Genomic DNA, 22,499 nt, shown 5'->3' with positions numbered 1-22,499 from the left:
TTCTCTTACAGGTCTTGTCCTTTCTCTGTGCTGTCTGTTTGTGCCCCCCCATCCCCGTGTCTGCCCCGCCTGTCCGGCCCGGTGACAAATCAATACATAATTAAATAAATAATAAAACAGACAAAGGAGTATATTAATACTCTCTTGTTAAAGTAAAATCTGTCTGGCACAATATGGTATCCAGGTCATTATACTCTATACCAGGCTGCTGGGCAGGACAGGTTTTAAAAAAAAAACAAACAAACAAACAAAGATACTGTGTGTTCTCCACTGTCTTGCTAATGATAGTAACAGGTCTGCCAATATTCAGGAATTAGCTAGATTTGTTTATAGTTATAGAGGTAAGGGTGTAGTCACCAGGGGCCAATTAATGGTCAGTAAATACCTCCAAACAGTAACTTTGGGCCGGTTGCTTATTAAAACATCCCTGTCTCATTTTGTATATCTGCATGCGTTACATTTTTAATAAGTGGGTGTGGAGACTTGTTTAAAGGGCATAAAACATTTTTCAATGATGAACTGATTGCATTTTTGATGCCCAACAATGGTAATAACGAGAGAGAAAATTAAGTGCATACATATAATTAGTGAAGTGAAGATGTTCAACAGCCACATCCAATTTACTGCTGAATATGCCAAAAAAACATGTTTAACCTTCAACTTCTGTTCTAATTAATTGTAATTCCGACCTTAATCCTAAACCAACCTTTTCAAGAGTACCAAGACACCTTTTACTGTATGTGTTCTACTGTGCGTTTTATATCCTCTTGAGGGCATAGGTACTCATGGAACTAATAACAGATTTCTGCTCTATTCATCCAAATCTGCCCCCACGGAAATGGTTGAGGACTCAGTAAGCTCATTATGAAAATTAAATGCGCAACGTGGTGTACTTGTAAGCACAACACTTGAAATGAAACAAAAGCTAGCCTCAAAGCGAGTGTCACAGGCGAGGAGATGCTCTCCAACAACAATGGGATTGATAAAATTCTAATTTTTATCTCCTTCATCTTCCTGTCCCACTGAGCTCGGTCTTTGACTTCTGACCTTCATTTCTTTTTTTGTATTCCATTTTGTCTCTGCCATTGCCTACATTTCATCTCTCCTTTTCTCTCTTTATACAGTCATGGCCAAAAATATGGGCACCTCTGCATAGAACGCCTTGTGGAGAGATCTCAAAACAGCAGTTGGTAGAAGTAACCCATCAAATCTCAAAAACCTGGAGCAGCTGGCAAACGAAGAGTGGTCCAAAATTCCAGTACAGAAGTGTAAGAAAGTCATTGATGGTCACAGGTGGCGATTGGTTTCAGTTATTTTTTCCAAAGGGTCTTCTTCCAAATATTAAGTTGAGGGTGCCAATAATCTTATCCAGTCCATTTTTGGAATTCTGTGTGTATGTCTCAGATCTGGCTTTTTTCTCTGTTTTGTGTGTTGTTCCAATGCAAACTAAATAAATAAACATGAGAATACCAAAGCATTTGTAATTGTGACAATTTTCTGGGAGAAGTAGTGCATTATGTGACAGACATGCAGGGGTGCCCATATTTTTGGCCATGACTGTATCTCTATTACCATCTCCGGTTCTACTTTTCTCTGTTCATGCTCAACTGTTTGTTTGTGTGAAAGCAAGTTTCAGCTGTTTCACTCAAAATCATTCCGACTCTCCAGAAAACTGCATCACAGTATGATGACGAAAAATCCAATTCAATACTGTAACTCCTCAGGCAGCGCAGCTATAGACCGGCTCACTCAACCGCTTCGGCAACGTTATATGGCCTGGACAGGAAGTCAGGCTGGAGCTAATCAAACTATCTCGTCTACAAACATGACACATAGCGTGCTGCTTTAGGTATTCATGAGCAAATGCAGTATGGGAGCAGTGCATAAAATATTTCACAGACGGATGCATTTCACTTTTAAATTAGAATGTGTTCAATTTAAGAAGTGTCATGAAAGCTGCTTGTTCCTGCTGTAATGCATAATGTTATAAGAAATGTGCAAGAAGGGCTTGCAGGATCTTCACAAAACGTTCTTCTGCAGAACTGGTGTGTGTGTGTGTGTGTGTGTGTGTGTGTGTGTGTGTGTGTGTGTGTGTGTGTGTGTTTTTACCTGGTCCACAGACAGTGGACTTAATGCCAGTCTGCTCCAGACAAGGAACTCTGTTGATTGCACCCTCAATATGTTGCATGAATACATCCCAGTCCAAGTCAAACAGGCTGAAGGCAAACTTATCAGACACCTGGAAAATGAAACACAATGCAAGAGTTACTTATTTCCTGTCAAGCAAAAATGTATACGAGGACTTGGTTTTCTAATACTGCCAAAAGACAAGTGTGACACTCTTAGAAACAGCTGCCCATGTTGGGATTTTTTTCTTCCAATGAGAAAAAATTAAATGAAAAATTGTGGGGAAAAAATGCTAATTAGTGACTGATCAAGTCCACCCAAGGATTATTAACTATTCAAAACAAACAAAGATGAATTCCAGGATTTTAAAAAAAACTACAGTAACTATAGATGCGGAAACATAGTTGTAAACTCTGCATTTAAACCTTTAAAGTTGATATCACAAACATGGTAGCAACAGTAGTACAGTAGTCACAGTAGTGACAATGTGAAAGGGTACTCCTTTCACATTGTCATTATCATTGTTATTACAAAAATATTTATTATAGGCACTTTAAAAACCAAAGATCCTCAGCTCTGGCTTGTTACCATTTCACACATAATGAATCACTACAATCCACTCCTGCAGTGGACTGTTGGATGTTCGATGTTGGTGCACCATGTCAAAGCCAATGTCATGTCAAGACTGATGTGCTCTTTTTCCTTTTTCTTCCTCATCACTTTTGACAAGAACACAGCGACTTCACTCTAAGTCAGCACATGTGACTGTAGACCAGCCAACTGTGTGAGTAGACACACTGCAGCCACAACACGCAATCCTGTAGCATCTGTTGAATCAAAGCCTTCTCACCAGGGAATCAACATCTGGCAAATCATACCCTTCCCTCACAGTTCCTTGTCCAAGCTTTAATTTGCGCCCATCTGGACTCCTGTAACTCCCTCCTCATCAGTCGAGCCAAAATGGAGCCTTTAACTCCTACAACTCCTGCTGAGCAGTGCAGACCGCCTCGCCTAAAATTCTCCCCTCCTACACTAATCTGACTGACTCAGGGTGCTCAAATTGAGTCCAGCACACCAGCTTATGCTCTGTGCAGTAATTTTATCACTCATGTATATTTCTCCCTATATCCTGGCACTGATCCAGTTATCCCTCCATTCTAACTTGACTCTATCCTGGCTCTTGAATCACAGAAAAGCAGTCAATCTCTTACATTCAGACAGTGACTGCTTTTCTGAGTCATTGCAGTACGATCACGCTGAATAACAGGCTCAATTTACACCCTAAATAGTTAAATATGTTAAACATAAGTTTTCTTTAAGTTAGAAATCTGTAGTTAGACAACATTGCTGAAGGAGAAAGGAGTTCCTTTGGCTTTACAATTAGTGTCAGTGAGGACACTTTTGATTAAGACCTGAACGTCACAGGGATGTGCAAGCTGACAGTGGCTGCTTTCATGTGAACAAAGAGTTTCTGCACTATTACCGAGCGCCGACACTCAACTGGAGTATCGGAGGAGCCTAGACACCACAGTTCTCTCAATCCCTCCCAAGCCATCAATCTTCACTCACTCAGCATCCTCTATTCTCTCTGTCTCCCTGCTAATTCTCCTTTCTGTATCTCCACTTTCTTCCTCCATCCGCCTCAAGACATCAAAGCAATGCTCAGCTGCAGAACGAGAACAAAAGACGCTGCTTCTGCACAAAGAAATCCTCTAAAATGTAAAGCCACTGAGGAGTCTAGAGACGGCAGGCAGCCAGACGGAAAGACAGAAAGTCATAAAGCCAAGAAGATAATATCAGTGACCTGCAAAAACCCTGTTTGAAGCCTTTCATAAAAACTGAGACTAAATATTTTTCAATTTGTGGAAAGGGGCATAATATCTTTAAGACAGAAATGTCTTCTGTTTGGATTGTTTCTACAAGTTTTACCACCTAAATGCATTTCATCAAAGTTTTAGATATGGCTCATTCCTAAACAACAGCAATTTAATCCTGGAACTATGCAATTCACAAGTAAAGATTCTTTACTTGTGAATTGCATAGTTCCAGCACAGATGTAAAGGAATAAATGTATAAATCAACCAGGAAATTCATGAGAAGTGAAAAGTTATAAGTGTGGAGAACCAGGACAGGAAAAAGAGCAGAGATGGCTGCCTCTAAACCTTCCATCCCAGTTAACAAACCAAACTATAATCAGAAGGACTTTTATTGCCAAGTAGAGTTTTACACATACGAGGAATTTGCTTTGGTGATAAGGTACTACACGTAGACAAACAAACAGTTGATATAAATAAATATATAAATATGGAACAGACAATTCAAGTTATATAAGAATAATAAAGAAAATAGAGAAAAATAATACAACTATTTGCAGAGAGAGGACAAAGTCGCAGATATTTACACGTGTATTATTCTGGGTTTGCGTTGTGCAGACGTATTGCAACGGAAGAGAATATTTTGTACAAAAATATATAAATTGACAATATAAAAATGTACAACAACAAAAATTAAAAATTAACAACAAATACGTGCAATGTGCCGGGTTTGTGCATGATATGTAATGAAATAGTTAAACCTATCCTTGAGAGAAAGTTCACATCCACGAAGACTAAGACCACCTGTTGATTCACAGGCTTTTATAAAGATCAATCTGTAAAGTCAACCACCCCTTTAAATAGTCAGTGTGTGCATGAAATAACTGGCTGTATGATTACTTTTTATAGGTGCCAAAGAGTTGTTAGAATGAACTGCCATCATAGCCTTTTATAATTTCAGTCTTTTACAGGAATGCTTTGGTTTTCATGTTCCAATAAAAGCAATTTCACCAGTAGTGATGCTAAGAATATAATGTGCTAAACGACCAGCAATGGGGTCATTAAAATCAAATGGGTTTATCGCTTTTGGGAGCATGTATTACGCTATTATAATAACTAGTATGCGGGCAATAAGACACTTTTTTGATAACTTACCTTGCTGAGTATGTTTTTCGCTAAAAAAAAAAAGTATTAGAGAAAAGTATTCAGTATTACATTTCGATACTAATAAATACTGGTTAAGCGCAAGTGGACACTATTCGGTCAGAATTGAAAAAGTATTTAATTTGACCCATAGTACCCAGCCAAAACCTCTAACACACTCATTAGTTAGGGAAAACACTTTAATCTCTATCTATTCAGTATAACAACCTTGCCTCAATACACCACCAGTTACAGTATACTGTTTGATGGGTGACCTAACATTTTCTGCATAGTGAATTTGGATACTAGAAAAGTTATTTATATAAAGATATTTTGGGAAATACACTTATTTGGTCTTGCAGAGAGTTGGATGAAATGATTAATACCACTCTAATTTCAACTAACTCCACCCACCACAAATTGTCATTTTTACATTTCTCTTTATGTAAGATTTAAACAAATATTATACACTGTACAAATAAGTCAGCTTTAGAAACAATATGTATTTTTTTCCATTTGGACACAGCCAGGCTACCCGTTCCCCCACCTCCAGTCTTCATGTTTAGCTAACATAAAAACATCCCGAATCTGACTCCACACTCCACACAAAGAAATTGTTCAACATTTCAAACATGCTTATTTGCTTTCTTGCCGAGATTGAATGAGAGCTTTGACACCAGCCTCGTGTTTGTACTCTAAACCAACAGCCAGCAGGAGGCAAGTTTAGCTTAGCGTAACCCCATGTAAAACTACAAGTTGTAATTTTTACACTTCCGTTTTTATACAGATTAACCAACCAGATATAACGTGGTTATTAGCTTTAGAGGTGCTGACAGACTTTAGAAAGAGCCGGATTAGCCATTTCCTCCTACTCCTAGTCTTTATGCTAAGCTAGGCTAGCTGTCTCCTGGCTACAGACGTGAGTTGTATCAATCTTCTCATCCAACTCTTGCATGAAAGCAATTATGCATATTTGCAAAAATGGCAAACTTTTTCTTTATGGTTACATTTAGTTGATAACACTTTACTGTACATTTACTTATGTTCTACTAAGTTCTGATTGTAGGACTTCTGAAAGTAATTCTATATTATAATATTTCTACTTTTACTTGATTAAATGATCTGAATATTTCCTTCCACCACTGTGGGAAATATTAGTGAACACGAACACACACACACACACACACACACACACACACACAGAGTCCTGTTATGAATACGGTTTGACCTCCAAGCTAATACAGCAGCAAGTAATGAAGACAAGGGAAAGAAAAACAGACTAAATAAGAGATGAGGTCAAACTAACAGAGAGAAAGAAGTATATAAACTGGATTAAACTTTATTCAGTTTCATAACTGAAGTATTTGATTTTACATCAAACAAGACAGATGTCGCGTCAGGGCTCTCACTCAGGCACCCAGAAATGAAACTGTTCATAATTCAGCCAATTTTTAAGCTTACCTCATCCCAGAAGATGGGATTGTGTTCATAACCACCCACAGACAGAGCATCACCTTGGAGGCGCAGGTACACTGATGCATCATGGTCCCTGACATTTGGCATGTTCTGCAAAGAGTTAAGTGGAAAAATTCAAAAATGCGAATTAGAAACATTGTGTTCTAGTAACAAAAGGATGGCTGGATTTTCTGGATCTTTGTAAAAAGAAAAGTTCATTTTTTCATTCATCAATTGATTTACCAATCATAACAGCAAATGCACAACATAAGTTACTAGAGTTTCAAACTTTATCTACATTACTATGCTTGGTTGGCAGCTAGAATTCTATTATACTATTCACTCATAATGACACAAAGTAAGGCAAGTTGATGGCGACATATTTGAAGCTGTACCAGTAAACATGTGGTAGTTTTATCAGATAATGGACTAAAATGATCCTAAAATAAAAAATAAAAAAAATTAATCAAACGTTATCACAATTCTTGGTTCATTTAATAAAATTTTGGAACCCAGATTCTCACATTCAGTGTGTCTGGTATGTACAGAACAGGATCTTCAATACGGGACATAATAACCAGTGGCACATACCTTAACAAACCATATAATTTCTTTATGCGTGGTATGGCAGCTACTGACATACCATGAAATCCTCTTTCAAAACAGAGCAGAGAGAAGCATTCAGCCCCTTGAATCACAGTAAACATTCTTGTGGGAGTGTCTAATGGTTACACCTACTGTATGTTTTGTCATTTGCATTCATTCTGTCACAAATGCTTTTCATTCAAAAGTCAATTGGCTCTCTGGGTACAAAATCAAAATACCAGTGAACAAGCTGACATTTGGGAAACGGCGCACTACATATATAATAAAAGCCAAACTGCTCTGTGCTGAATACAGTCTGGCAGCTCGCTCCATGTGATCAATACTGAGCACTTTGGCATACGTGTGCTCACACAGATAAAAAATGTAAACCAGTTACTATCAGCAAGCTTGGTACTTTTTTAAATTTTAATTCCACTGCAGTCTCAAAACACATCTATTCACACACAGACATGTGGGTCAACATGAGATGTTTGACCTGACAAGTTGCACACCCTCATAGGAACAGATTCCCTGATGGAATCTGAGTGTCATTTTGTGTGTGTGGGCTGATGTCTGTGTACATGATGTAGCAGTAATGCTGGTTAAGCTGCTCTTAAACTACATAACACAGGGAAGCTATGACGGCTGGCAGAAAACAACTAAACCGCCGGCCTCTAGAGGATGACCACAGTTATACATGTATACAATGACTAAATCTAACACGCACGTGCACGCACACCCGCACCCGCACACACACGCGCATGATCCACAATCACAGAGCCACAGCGGATCATGTACTATCCATGTCAGACCTGTGTTATATCTGCATCCTAGGGCTCACCAATGTACCCCCAAAATACACACATTATTAGCATTAAAGGATACAAACAAAACGATCAATTTTCTCTCTTACACAAACAAACACACACATCTCATTCCGACATTCACTAACAGCAGTCTGGACCATGACAGGTGGAAATCTATAGTGTCACAGTGCCCCCTGTTGGTCATACAGACTTAATACAGGCAGATGAAGGAATTTCTGTCTCTACCAGGAATTAAATGAAGAGTAAAATCTATCTATCTCACCCTATCCAAGTAGTTTCTATGAGGATGTCTGAATAGTGCAATATAAATTATGCATAATGGAATGCAGGGCTTTAATCTTCCATAATGAACTGTGAAGTCTTACAATAATTGTCAAGGTAATAGTGACATTGTGTAATTACACATATAATCAGGTATCATGGTTACTGATGATTATTCTTGTTTGAAGGGTTATACATTGTTGGCAACATACTGCTTGATGAGAATAAAAAGTAAAAAAAAAATAATACTATAAAACATGTTGGCAAGAAAAGTTTAGATGCAATAAAATATGAAAGGCATACCTGCCATTTACCAGCATACCATCAGGGCCTACAGAATTGTGTGCCAATGGTTGATTTTATTTTAGCGTAATATGTCATGAACCACAGTCAAGCTGTTCAGATATGACAGATGGCAGTCCGACCGTGTACCTGTATGCCTTCAATTCTCTCTGTCACCACATATGCATGATGCATCGCAATAAGAGGCACCTTGACTCCGGCCATTTCCCCCAGCTTGGCGGCCCACACACCTGCAACACACAGGGACCATAATTTCACATAAATTCCACCTTTAATTCTGGATCAATGCAATTTGAGCAAAGACACCAGTAACATTATACCAAACTGCTTCTTTTGCATTCAGTATTAAACCTCTTTGAAATCTCACTTTTACAAGACATATGTGAAACAGCAGGGAGATGCTCCTAATATCTACCTGAGTCACATCAACAGTGTCTCACATCACAAAATGTGCATGGCACAATATATATTTTACATGTCAATTAAAACCAAAATGCTTTTAACTTGTGGTTTTGATCTTGTTTAAATCTCACCTGCGCAGTTCACCACACAAGAAGTCTCAATGGTCCCATGAGGGGTCTCCACTGCTTTTACCTTCTTCGTACCAAGTTCATCTGTCCGCACTTGGATCCCAGTCACAGGGCAGTTCTCAATCACCTGATTGAAGAAGACAATGTGGAGTTATTCACATGCAACATTGAGATAATGTATGCTTTGGATATATGTAATGTACAGAGGATCTGTACAGTAAATCAACTGGATAATATTACAGCCCTTTTAATATCTGCTCACTGAGGCTCTGAATAGGTTTTCTAGTGTGGCCTTATGTTCTTTAACTATGCTGTGGCAGTGGTATGGGTTTATCCTAATAATCCTGTTCATATTTTCATAATTCCATAGATTACCATAGAGTAAACTACTGTAAAATGCTAAAATATGTGATATACACAAATAAATTCTCTGAGAACAAACAGCACACGAAAGAGCAGAGGTTCTCCACATGTCACAGCAATCTAAGCTAAACAAACAGTACAATATACAGTCTTCCACATATCACATGGTTTCAGTGGTTTCAAGGTGCATCGTACTGCTAATAAAAGTAATCTAGGAATTGTGACATCTCATTGTTTGAGAAAAATTATTAGTTATTTAGTTTTCATTTTTAGGACAGTATTTTTGGATCTGGTAGCCTGAGTTTAGCAGCTTCCCAGCAGCTGTGCAGTCTCAGTTACCATGGTGATCTACCCAGAAAGTAATCTTCATGAGGCCAAAAAGTGTGTATATGCAAAACCTACATTTTGTCTCTCTAAATTCTTACCCTAGTTTTGATGAAAATGATCCATCATAAATATGAAGGTCTTTGATAGGCAATAGATTAGATTAAAAAGGTATGGTATTGTGAGTTACATTTACTGCCATTCAAGCAGTCATTTGATCGAAAGAGCAATTAATATTTAGCCGAACACAAGGATATAACTTGCGTATCTACACTAGATCTTGTTCAGATAAGGGTGTACCAGGTTGAGTCACACACAAAAAATTTGACACCAGCTAAGAATTCTTTTGCATGACAAAGGTATTTCGAACTATCGAAATTATCCTAACAAAAAGGTTAAACCTTTACTGTACTGTATTATTTCTGGCATTTGTTTTGAAGCTATTTGCAGCATTCAAATGGGTGGGATTTAAGATATCCGGACATTTAACATTATGTAACATGATTAACTAAACTGAACTGAAACTTAAATCACATGCAGACAACTGTATAAACTTTTAATTGCAGTGTAACAAAAGCTACTATACTTTTGGCACACCTGCTTTTCTTAAAATACTAAAACTTACTAAAAAGTAGCTAAATTCTAACTACTATTTTGGTTGACTAGACTGCATTTACAAATTTGTGCATCCACTGTAGTATATGATGTATGTCCATTTAATAGAACAAAACACTGTGTCACCACCAGTCAGCGGACCAGCACACATTACCGTGGCTCCCCTGGCGGAGGCAGCTCTGGTCAGGGTGGTGCAGGTGCCTGCTGGGTCCATGGTGCCATCCTTTGGTACATACAGGGTCCCATACAGATCATCAATGTTCATCAGAGGATACAGGTCCTTGGTCTCCGCAGGTGACAACACATGGGACTCAATACCATAAACTTTACCCAGCTAGAAATATGGGGAGATGGCATGTTTTATTGGTTAAGGTCTTGCATGAGAGGGATGTTTTCATTTTAAGATCAGTTACATCACCTTAATTCTACATCAAATGAGACATGAGCTACATGCGTTTCACAGTAAAAGCTTTCAAGCAAACAGATCTGATTATCTCACTGTGAAGCAGCTGCCTGAAGCGTGACAGTCACAAGTAGCAGATCATTAGCTAGGTTTTGACTGAGGATTAACATCTAAACATGTTCACTGCATTTTCATGGCTGGATTAGTTTTCACACCGTGTAATGGTTAGGTGACGTTTCAAGTGAACTTCGAACACCAGACACACATACTTGAGGTAAACAAAGCCTTTCCTTGGCCATGTGCCACCATGGTGTTGAGCAATAATAAACCCAAATATCAACTGCATTTTAAATCCCTGATGAGTAGTTGCAGTAGTTGAGTTATTTTCTTATCCAATTTGTTTCAACCTCTAGAAGTTATTTTGAATACATCATGCCTTACTGCTGTCACAGTAATGCTTCTTCTGTCCAAAGTCTTTTTGCATTCTTAGAAAATACCTGTTAATGTAGTGGACTCAATGACCCCTGTTGCTATGAAAACATTTAAAGCTATAAGCCAGTTAATTACATATTTAAATAACTGAGTAGTCAGTAATACTTTCAGTATGTAGCCTAGCATTAGCAAGTGCTAGCCAGTTTGATATCTCCCTCTGCACCAAGCATTATTTGTTTGATGAGGAATCATCAAACAAACATGTTTGCTTTCTGACATGTGTTAACACTGCAAATTATTCATATTAATTAATTATGTTGATAAAAAATAAAGGAAATAAAATATTTTCTATTTTCTATCTGATAAGCTTGTTCAATTGTTGGCATTTCCTCACCAGTTTTATACTTCATTCTCCTATACAATCCACCAGTACCAAAATCCACCTTAGCACTATACAATTATTGAGTCCCATAATAAGCCTTTAATTTCTTTATCTGTCAATACAATGATATCCAAGCAATCTGGATTCTTACCGACATGAGGCGCTTGTACTCATCCAGCCTTTGCTTGTTGGAGGCAATAAAGAGTCCTCCATTTTGGATCCAGCCTGTGTGGAGACCCGTTTCCTCCTCCAGGTCTTTGCTGATCACATTCCTGGTGTGAGCCAAGAGCTCTACCTCAACATCACTGGGACGGAGCTGCCACAGCAGCCCTAGTGGACAGAAAAATACAGGAAAGCATGTACTGAATAGTGTTTGAACACACATGCAAGTGAACATACAAACACACATGTACACAAAGAGAAATAGGGGTATCATTTCTGTTCCCTAAAGGTACATTTTTCAAAAAAGTACCCTGTAAGGTACGGAAATCGTCCTTAAGGTGTTAACCGTGGACCTTTGTTAATTTTTAAAGGTACAGAATCATTGATGATAGCAAAGGGTACATAATTGTACTTCTAACAAGCTTACAGGCAAATGACGCAGAAAATCAGTGATCCCGTGCCACCAGGACATAAATGGGCAATGTAACAGTGGATAAGAGACATACCTTTGGTGTGAGAGACCCGGGTTCAATTTCCACTGTGACACATCCGCCAATGAGTTCCTCAGCAAGACACTTAACCCCTAGTTGCTCCAGAGGTGTGTGACCTCTGATATATATAACAATTGTACGTCTCTTTGGATAAGTGTCAGCTAAATTAATAATTGTAAAGGTACATTTTTCTCACTAGGGGTGCAGAAATGTTCTTTTAGAGGTACCAACAAGAAGGTACCTAACCCAGTTCTTTACTCATTGTAAGGATATTTTACATGAGTTGGAGCCATGATACTAATGTTGAATTAAAACATATTAATTTTAAAAAAGTAAGATAATAATTGATGCTCATAATTTTAGGTATATTCACACTCCTTAGGCCTGTCCATATTCTTACAGTTTGTTACCTGCAGTGTGCCAGGTGGTGCCAGCAGTCAGTCTGTCTCTCTCCAGCAGAACTACGTTGGTCATCCCCATTTTAGCCAGGTGGTAGATGGTCTGACAGCCCAGACTGCCTCCTCCGATCACCACCACATCCGCTGACCTGAGGCAGATGGCAGATGAACCACTTAAAAATCAAACCCGTGACACCCTTCACTAAATAACAAAAGCTTCCTACCAGCACCTCTAAAGTACACTAACTAACATGTCTCTCATTTGTTCAATTCATCCAAGCTAAGCTAACTGGCTAATGGCTGTATCTTCATATTTAACTTACAGATATGAGAGTGGTATTGATCTTCAAACTCAAACTCTTGGCACAAAAGTAAAACATAGGTCGCAAAATGTTAAAATACTGCTATGAAGCTTCCCCCCCGAAATTATTATGTTCTTAAAACTAAATCATCTTATCATGATGTAAGAATTCAAACAGAAGCTGGTCTTACATTGCAAGAACCACTGAAAGTCAACAGTCACTTTTACAGCACATTATACACCATCCATTCATCCACTAAGCTAACCTGGGTAAAGGTTTAGTGGGTCCAGAGGAGACTCCACCCTCTTGTTTGAGTGTCTTCTCATAGGGGACACTTTTTTCCTTGGTGGGCTCTGAGCTGTAGGACCGAGCGGTTGTCCGGCACAAGGGAGAGACAGGAGGCCACACTGTCGACACCACACGGCGAACTGCGGTCCCTAGGAAGGCCATGGCCCCTGTTGGCAGTCAGCAGACACAAAGGGACAGAGTCACGTTGCAGAAGTGTATGTGGATTGTATGTGCAGAATAAGCAATATTAAAAATAAAGTCATGTACAATGCAAGTAGCTTCAAATGTATTTATCATAAACTACATGACAGATGACATGACTCATATGTATACAGTATATTCTGTAACTGAGATTTCTGGTTGCCGAAGGCTACTACTTATATAGTGTGTAGCTGTATTTATAGTAATTAAATATTCAAATACAAGGTTTGTGTCCCATTACAGTAAATGGATGCATTATTTTATAAAAACTATGGAACAAAGGTTAAAGAAAGGGCAGGTAAAACTGGTGGCTTTTAACAGGTTACTAAACTCTAGTTCCTGTCAGAGAACACCTGCTTTGATTGATGTCCTAGATTTGTACCACCAAGCTAAGTAAGCAGATGGCTGCAATCTGAACAAAATAAAAAACAAATGTTCTCTATAGAGATCTTAGTTCAGTGTCCCATTATAACTAAAAAAAGATTAAATTGGGATTTTAACAATAGGGCTGATCATGTATGCAAACTCCCCCAGATATTGCATTACATGGCCATTTTCGCACACATAAGCATGGGGAAATAGGGTCCACAAAGAGTGAAAACAATAAATGGGATGATGAATCCAAACTTTTGAATTTAAACATTGTTAATTATTAGAACATTTTGTAGCTTATTTAGAATAAAACCCTCCCTACTTCCCTCCTCCCTCCCAAACAAAGAAGGATTTAAACTCAACTCGAAGATAATAAAAACAGGTATTTATCAATGTCATATGTTGCTTAACTTTATTGGATCATAAACATATCGGGTATGGAATTCATCAGCAGATGTTCCGGTGAGACCAAAACTTTAAGGATGTTAGTTTGAGGCCACAACACTGAGCCTATCTTATAAAGGCCAAAATGTGGCCTTTATGATACAGTCTCAATCAATAATTTATTTTATTTTTTATTTTTTTGTGCGAACAAAAAAGATTGGACTGATGGATCCAGTAGGTCTATGCTAGAGCTGCGTATTGACCTAGACAAACGCACGATCCCCTCCATGCTTATGTCAAGTGGAGATAATAAATATGTCCCGTACCATCTCAGCAACAATGAAGCCGATCAGATGAACGACTGTCGACGGACGTACATACAGAGATGCATTCCTTTACGCTAATTAGATGAGTAGGCTATGCATGATGGACCAGCCGCCATCGTTGTGTGTGTGAATGACAGGTTGTCCGTCAAGGTATAAAAGTCCCCATTCACAATTTGCCCTTTCTGTAGTTTGGCAACCTCCAGTAACTTGGGAGACGAGGAGGAGGAAGATTTGAAAAACATCGCCGCAAACTTCACTGTGGATAAACGAAAGGCCTACCATGCATATTAACGTGCAGGCGATAACTGAACCGCGCCGTCCCACTTGACAGACTGCATGCACTTGAGCGTAAACGCCACGTCCCAAAATAACAAAAACTGCCTGAGCAGCTACAGCCGGTGACAGGGCATATACGTAACATGTGAGAAATCACACCGACAAGCACGTGATACATAACAACGTTACCAAACCTCCACGTTCAACAATAACTTTGCTGCAGCATGAGAGCAGATTGGTTTCCACATGCACACTTACTCTCGATTCCGCCTGTCACAGTAGCCTACGCTCGATGCAAGATCTAAAAAGGTAGGCGAGAAAACACTTTGCAGGCGGGGTTGTAGTCGCGAAAATAACAGTCGTGCAGGCCTATACTAGAAATTAGAGTTATTTAAAGTGTGGTCCGGGAGGTGCAGTTCCGTAGCTGCAGATAACGTGAGCTGTAGCGTAGCCTACTGCAGAACAGTTCCTGACTTCACCCCTCCCCTCCGGACCCGTCTCTTAAGAATACTGTACACTGAACTCACAAATTAGGTCAGTCAAAAAAGGATTTTGTGAAGAAACAACATATCATGTCTGAAAAAAACAGCACAGACCGGTTTCAATGGTTGCTGGTTTTAGCTGACCTTAGCTGGTTTGAGTACAGTTGCCATAGAATGTACTGAGATCTTGTACATAAGTAAAAGTAGAAATACTCTGGTCACCCAATCAGGCTTACTGGTGTCTGCTGGTCAAGCTGAATAAGTTGGATGGCAAGCCAATTGGACAGTCCCTCTTAACCCCTGAAGAGCAAGAAGCAGGTAGGAAGTTTTTTTAACACAAATTCAGACTTGTTTGTGAAATTTCACCTATTACTCAGGAGGAAAATCTTTTTTGTGATTAAATGAACGATTTCACTAATACTGTTACTCATTGAGAGTGAAATCTCAGAAAGCTGCACGCACCAGGGCAATTCTCACATTGTCGCAAGAGTGGAGCAAGCTGTCAGTGCCTGCGAGTCAGTGGCACCAGAGGGCCCCGAATGCCAACTGGTACAGAGGCATGACTCTTGAATCAACTATGGGCAATGCCCACAGACGATTTAAGTCCTGTCCTTTCAAGCAGATTCAAGGGGGGTTTCTCTGTAACTCACGCCGTCCTGGAACACCATTGTATGGTTTGGCAGCTCGGAGAGAAGCCGAGTAACATAGATCTCCCAGCTCCAGTGGTTCCGCTTTGCATATGTTCATGGGTTTGCTTGAAGACCCCTGCCATCAACCCCTGTCCTTGCCTCCAGGAGGATATTTTGCATCTCTGCAGACCTGTTTGACCGCAGTCACACCTTAGGGGTGCGATCGCAGATGGCTAGATTGAGATTTCTCGTCACACAACAGGTTTTTTGGGAAATCTTTTGTCTGCCATGGACCTGGACATGGAGGGCCAAGGCTTCTCCTCTGACGTCTCAATGGATAGCTCTTAATTGTGTGGTGTGATTTGCACAGGTTTTTAAGCAATGGGTTGTGTTCCCCGGGTGGGACCAGGAGCATTGCCTTGTGCTTTTGTTTATCCTCTTTCTTTGTTTTTTTTGATGTTTGGCAAATAGCTTTCAGGTGGAATACCCACTAATCTGGAGTGTGGACAGTGGTTGAAGGAAAGGGAAGGGCAATCCAATCAGGACAGTTAAGGGAGGGGTCAGAAATCCAATCTCACCTTTTATCTGACCCCGCCCCATTCCGCCGTGAGGATCCTCTCTATTAGAGGGCAAAGCACCTCAAAATATTCTCAAAGGAGAATTGCAGAAGCAGTCAAATTGTTGTTTGCTCTATTTAGATTCAATTATATAAACTGTGTGGCGGATGTCAGGGTAGCAGCTGTTGTTGAGAGCCCTCAAGGTCCAGAGACTTAACAAAGCAGAAGTAGAACAGTTCTGCATAGGACGTGACGTATGCAGAGTTTGCATGTGTGAGGCATTAGATACATAGTCAAGGTGATCTTGCAGTGGTAATAAAGGACAAGAGAAGAACAGTTTAAAACCCTGAAATATCGCTGCCTAAGTAAATCAACATTATGACAACGTATGGTCCGTAGCCCTGAGGTATTTCCGTCTGCCAAGTTGATCTCATGAATCCCCACCTCCAAGCCAGCAGCCAATGAGGTCCTGAGTTTAGGTTCCCTCCTGCGACGGGTTCTCTCCAGTTCATACAGCCTTGAGCTGGACAGGAGTTGCAGCCAATGCACTGTATGTGTGTGTCTAAGATTGAGAAAATGGTCTATACCAACCTTGAACTTTGTGTAGTTGACAGTTTCTGAACTAGAAATTAAGTGCAACATGGCATGTACAGTCACACACCATTATATGCACAAACATGCGCAAGTGTGCGTGCTATGTTTGTGCAAACAGCAATAAGAAAATTAAAAAACAATATAAATTCCATTCACAAATGGAAATCTGCAACTGGGCTTCTAAAGACTTTCTTGAAATCCAGGGAATAGTACCATGCCTGGTCCAACTGGTTATTACATAAAATTTATATTAAACACTCTTGTGATGGATGTTTGTCAGTACAACATCTGGTAGTCTTTTTTTTCTTAAATGGACGTATACTTAGATACTTTTCTGTCCACAGAAAGTTTGGTTTATTAACTAACAAACTGTATAATCACATTCAGCCAATGGAAAAAAATAAAATAAAATAATTAACATTTGAAAAGTGTGCTATACAGTTGTCCTAACATCCTATTTTATAACATCTTAATACAAATGTATTGCTCAAAGACATTTGATAGAGTGGGGCTTATGAAAGAAAGCCATTGCACTTTGATTGCTTGCTTTACATAATTTTGTGTGACTCATCATCAATCACATCAAGACTCAACAAATAAATTAAGACATTTGAAGGAAAAGAAACACTCATGACAGTTAAAAATGAATACATAAACTCAGAAAATCATAGATGCCTATCAAGACAAATTAATGTAATATAAGTTTAGTGTAACTTAATCATAGTAATCTAAATTCAGAAGAGACATCAGGATTACAACATCAGTTACTTGCATAGCAACCCTGTACAGACAAAGTGTCAACACATTCCCAGTGATGCTACAAAAAAAGGTTATTTAAGGCTGTGTTTTAATATGGCTGTGTGTGGAGAAATTTTTAACATAGGATGTAGCATGGGACAGTAGCTGGTTGTCCTCCAAAAAGGTAGCAGCATTCTGCAAAACTGGACACTTAACACCAGATAGACCACAGTTACCGCCTGAGACTTTCACTGCAAACAAGTGTTCACGTCTCATCATGCCACACTGATTTTGTTGATATTTGAGCTCTCCCAAAATTACTTGTTCAGGATTATGTCTAAAATAGTTACCATATATGATAAAACATCAAATGTGTCCACTGACTTGTCATGTGATTATGCAGTAACATAGTGCCAAGCATTTGTACTGTCAATTCAAACAGCCTGAAACAACTTAAATTCTGATTACTGATGATTCATTCGAGATGATGTAAACATTTTGTGAGGTTTTGATTATGTCAACTGCTTTTTACAATACTTTAACGTCAGATACGTCTTAGTTGGAGTATAAATAATTTGTTTGTTTTATTATAGGAATAATAAATTATATTATGTATTTTTCTCTTTAAACACAGTTTAATACTTCTGAAAATATAAAACGGAATACCCTGTGGAAGAGATGACTTAGTGGAAGTTTGGGAGTGCTAAATAAATATTACACAAAATCTAAATCAAATTTCTATGGCTAAACGTGAAATGTAAAATTATTAAAACACAGCCATAGTGTAGAAGTAGAATGTAGTGTAATGAGTCAAAGAAGCTTAAATTATTTAAATGCAAACATTCAATGTGTTAGTTTCACTAATAAAAGACTTCCTGAATACAATCTGGTACCACTGAAAGTCTTGTACCGTCACTAGAAACCATGAGGTACATCAGCTTTAAAACTATTGTTGAATAATAATTTGGGGCAGTCTTGCTTTGTGTTAATATCAACTGTTTTCCTGACTTGCCAGGAGTTGTGAACAATTCAGCTACTGGGGCCACAGTCGGCTCTCAACAGATTAACACATTAAAGTTCTTGTAAAGCCGCCTCTCTGTTATCCTTTTTAAAAGCTGTGTAAATAGCATTATAAACATGCCGTTATCACACACACCATCACAAGCATACATTCAAACAACAATGCTCTTGACATCAGCCACCCAAACTGTAACCATAACTCCCATAATATCAAAAATGTCTGAATAAAGTTTTTAAAAAAAAAATCTAAAGGATGGGTTGTTCTTTAGAAAAATCTTGTTGTGGAAGTTCAAGTATTTGAATTGCTAATAATACATCTGTACAAGTTAGAAAACACCCATTGTTTTACTTTTCAAACAGCCTCAATTAATGCTGTCCTTTATATTGTTTCCCCCCCAAAAAATCATCTTGTACCATACACTTGCTAACATGCTCTGAAAAAAAATACAAAGTCCAGTTTAAATGACACTGAGCATGTCAATGGCATGACACAGAGTGGACTAAAATTAAGTCTGAGAACACTTTCTCTTCTCAGCGTCTGTCTCTCTGACCTCATGGCCTTTTGGTCTGCAGGTTCTCCACAGCTCCGCACTAAAGTTCATCCCTGTAGGCAGCTGACAGCATGTTGGGTGGAGCCGCAGCCCCTTTCAGGGTCTTGTGGGAACCCCTCCAATCGGTGCGTACAGAGTCATCGTCCCACAGAGTCGACGTCTCCGTGTCGCTCACCCACTGGGGATCACCAGCGTAGTGACATGGCTGGACCAGAAGAGGGCGTGTACTGTAGGCTTGTAAGTTTCTGTTGGGGAAATGGGATTTGTAGTCCTCACTGCAGAGAGAGAACAGTGAAAGAGATGATGATAGATGTGGTTTTATTAATTTGAGACATAGATTTTTAACATGTATTTAATATTTCACTTAAAAAATATAACTCCTAATATTAGTGCACTTTTAAAATTTTTCCTACAATTCAGTGTTAATCAATAATATCAGTGATTATTATTAATATATTATTCATTTGGAATACACTGATTTGACAAGAGATGGAGACAGAGGCGGATTTATCAAAGACAGTTCAGTTACTCTTAGCACGAAGGGCGACAGCAGGACCAATGTGTGGTGTGCAGTCGTTGTGCATTCTTAGTGGACTAGTCAAGCATATCGAATTAGAATCAGAGAGGTGAGAGAGAAAGCGAGAGAGAATAGAGAAAGTGGGTTGGCTATAAGCCAGTTTTCCACACATGATGGAGCACACAGACACTGCCAAGCCTTCTGGTTTGCTGGCCCTGCACCCCAAGGTGCATTTCATCTCTTACACTTTGCGCCTCATGTGCCTCAGTCACTCTGCTAGATCATAACTGGGGGATAATGAGAAAAGTCATTTGGTCAATATATTACAATATAGTCTCCGGGTGAAGTATGTATTTTTTTAAAAACAGTAGTGATTTCGAAGATGACAGTTAATTCACGTCACAATGCAAACAACTACAAATGCCAGCAACAACCATCTTGTGTGAGTTAAGGGGGAAAGAGAAGGAATTAGTGTGAGAAGAGCTGAGGACATTTTTCAGACTGGTTGGAGGACCCAAATGTTACTGTTTTGACATACGCTTGGGTGGACCACCTGTCATGCCAATAAGAATAAAAGAAATAGCGATGCTTTGAGAAAATTGCCAAAAGTGTAGGCATGCTAACATGTCACAGTTAAGCTAATGTTTAGCAGATATAATGTTTACAGTCTTATCTTCGCATATTAGCATGCTAACATTTTCTAATTAGAACTAAACACTACGTATAGCTGATGCTTTTGCAAATGTCAATTACAATTAATCCTGAGGGAGGCATGAATCTCAGCACAAGCTTTCATGACAATTCCAATAATCGTTGACATTTCACTAAAAAACAAAAACATGGTCACCAAAGTTGTTGGGATTCATCCTCTGGGCACAACAACTGTCTGTCCAGAATTTCAAATATCCATCCAATAGTTGCAGAGATATTTAACTCTGGACCAAAGTGGTGAACCAATTGTCAGACCAGCCAACTTTCCCATCCCTCAAGCTATACCAATAGTGTGGCTAAAAAGCACAAGTCTGCCACAAACACATCTGAATCCCAGACAACCAATCCCAGAAAGAGACGCCATGCCATGAAACCTGTACATCATAAAAAGAAAAATGCTGAGAAAGATTAAAGACCGTCATTGAAATGTGGCGTTCTAATTGAGCCCGACAAGCACTACATATTAAACTGACAAGAATAGAAATCCTGGCCAAACTGACCTTCTTTTCAAAGAAACTTGTAGAAGTAAACCGCAGACTTAACTATAGTTCTTAGTAGTAAAACCTATTCTGAATATATAGCGTGTATACATGTTTAGGCAACTATAGGGAAGACTGTTTTTAGCAATTATGAGGTCAGTTATAGATTGTCAGGCTGTGAGTGCGGAGGACTGAAAAGTCACCATAGAAGTGACTGATTGTGAAAATGATTGATAAGAAACAACCACTGTACATAATTTCACCAAGATATTCATCAAGATTAAAGATTAAAACAAGAAAAGTATGAGGTGTGCATGCATATGCTCAACAAATTTGCACATTTTTGCCGGTGCAGTAAGTGCTGTTTATACATACTTGGGATGCTTGTCATACATGATGGGAAGGAATTCATCAACAGGCAGCATCTTGGACAGTGGCTCAGCATTGAGCAGTTTTTGGGCTCCCTGCTGGGAGATGGCATAGGACAAAGTCCAGTACGAGTAGTCAGCCATTACCAAGTTGCGAACATTCTCCACCGCCTCCTCCTTTCCAGGATTCACCTGCTTCCTGCCGAAGTATCTGTAGTAACATAAAGCCAGAATGAGAAAAAAAGAGGACGAAGAAGAACAAAAACAATAGTCAAGAATAAAAGAGGCAACGTCCAAAGCATCGGAGTTCTGAAATCTGTTGTAGTGTTGCGGTTATTGCTGCCAAATGTGTTTTTTGAAGCGTCGTCTTTTTTTAGCAACATGTGTTCTGCATGTGTGCCTAACATTTTTCAGATCGTCATGGCAACCACAACACACTAAAAAACATGCTGGCACATTTCTCATCCTTCTGCTGACAAATATTTTAATAATTACTTAATCCTGTGTTTGAAGTTTTGTCTAATCATTTCGGCATGATTTCAATCAAAAACATTTGTTTCTGTGTCCTGTGGAAACCTCAACCACAGAGACACTGACACAAAATGAGTGACCTGCATTGCATTCCTGGACTTAACAACTTTCCTCGGACTTCTGACCCTGTTCCTCAGCACACATACACATAACATACTTTATAGCATCCTGGAGTCCCCTTTATGAACTCCTGAAACTGCCGAATAACAAGCTGATCATTTAAATCAGCTGTATTGGAGCAGGGAGAGATCTAAAACATGCTGGACAAGGGGTACTCCAGGAGAGGTTTGTGAAGCTTTAGACGACACTGTATCGACATAATCTCACCTACCCATCCTCACCCTTTGACCTTCCCACTATTAAAAAAAGACCCACGTGAATAAAACGTGTCCATCTTACATGATGTCCCAGTCTAGCTCCACCTGCTCCACCTCCTCCATCAGTCTGAGGACTCGTCGTTTGAAGTTGGCCTGGAAACGAACGTCGTCTTCAAAGACCAGTGCCTTATCCATCTGCATGTCCACTATCTGAGGAGAAGGGGGGGGGGGGGGCGTTTGT

General features: G+C 39.2%; 2 protein-coding genes and 1 long non-coding RNA gene across 6 annotated transcripts in view; 1 reads left to right on the top strand and 2 right to left on the bottom strand.

Moving 5' to 3' along the window:
* Positions 1-15,477, bottom strand: part of sardh (sarcosine dehydrogenase) — a 46,157-nt gene extending 30,680 nt beyond the window's left edge. Inside the window, exons 1-9 of one of the 4 annotated variants that reach the window (XM_046066839.1) lie at positions 15,391-15,477; positions 13,183-13,372; positions 12,628-12,764; positions 11,716-11,894; positions 10,502-10,681; positions 9,049-9,172; positions 8,645-8,745; positions 6,546-6,650; positions 2,110-2,239 (exon numbers count right to left, since the gene is read on the bottom strand). In XM_046066839.1, the coding sequence (XP_045922795.1) occupies positions 2,110-2,239; positions 6,546-6,650; positions 8,645-8,745; positions 9,049-9,172; positions 10,502-10,681; positions 11,716-11,894; positions 12,628-12,764; positions 13,183-13,367 (1,141 nt within the window). In that variant the 5' untranslated portion in view covers positions 13,368-13,372; positions 15,391-15,477. Of the gene's footprint in view, positions 1-2,109; positions 2,240-6,545; positions 6,651-8,644; positions 8,746-9,048; positions 9,173-10,501; positions 10,682-11,715; positions 11,895-12,627; positions 12,765-13,182; positions 13,384-14,488; positions 14,693-14,767; positions 14,888-15,022; positions 15,233-15,390 lie in introns of those variants that run through there. The other 3 variants (XM_046066837.1, XM_046066836.1, XM_046066838.1) reach the window with 3 other exon arrangements.
* LOC123981743 overlaps positions 14,955-22,499 on the top strand; it is a 9,036-nt gene continuing 1,491 nt past the window's right edge. The window contains exons 1-2 of the long non-coding RNA XR_006827818.1: positions 14,955-15,073; positions 15,477-15,564. This is a non-coding gene — a long non-coding RNA (uncharacterized LOC123981743). The remainder of the gene's footprint in view (positions 15,074-15,476; positions 15,565-22,499) is intronic.
* Positions 17,354-22,499, bottom strand: part of cercam (cerebral endothelial cell adhesion molecule) — a 13,404-nt gene continuing 8,258 nt past the window's right edge. Inside the window, exons 10-12 of the mRNA XM_046066862.1 lie at positions 22,341-22,468; positions 21,418-21,621; positions 17,354-19,610 (exon numbers count right to left, since the gene is read on the bottom strand). Of these exons, the coding sequence (XP_045922818.1) occupies positions 19,376-19,610; positions 21,418-21,621; positions 22,341-22,468 (567 nt within the window). The 3' untranslated portion in view covers positions 17,354-19,375. The remainder of the gene's footprint in view (positions 19,611-21,417; positions 21,622-22,340; positions 22,469-22,499) is intronic.

Source organism: Micropterus dolomieu, linkage group LG13 (assembly GCF_021292245.1).
Source record: "Micropterus dolomieu isolate WLL.071019.BEF.003 ecotype Adirondacks linkage group LG13, ASM2129224v1, whole genome shotgun sequence".
In the NCBI taxonomy this organism is placed as follows: Eukaryota; Metazoa; Chordata; class Actinopteri; order Centrarchiformes; family Centrarchidae; genus Micropterus; species Micropterus dolomieu.
The sequence above is the reverse complement of the archived record's forward strand: the minus strand, read 5'-3'. Positions and strand labels throughout refer to the sequence as shown.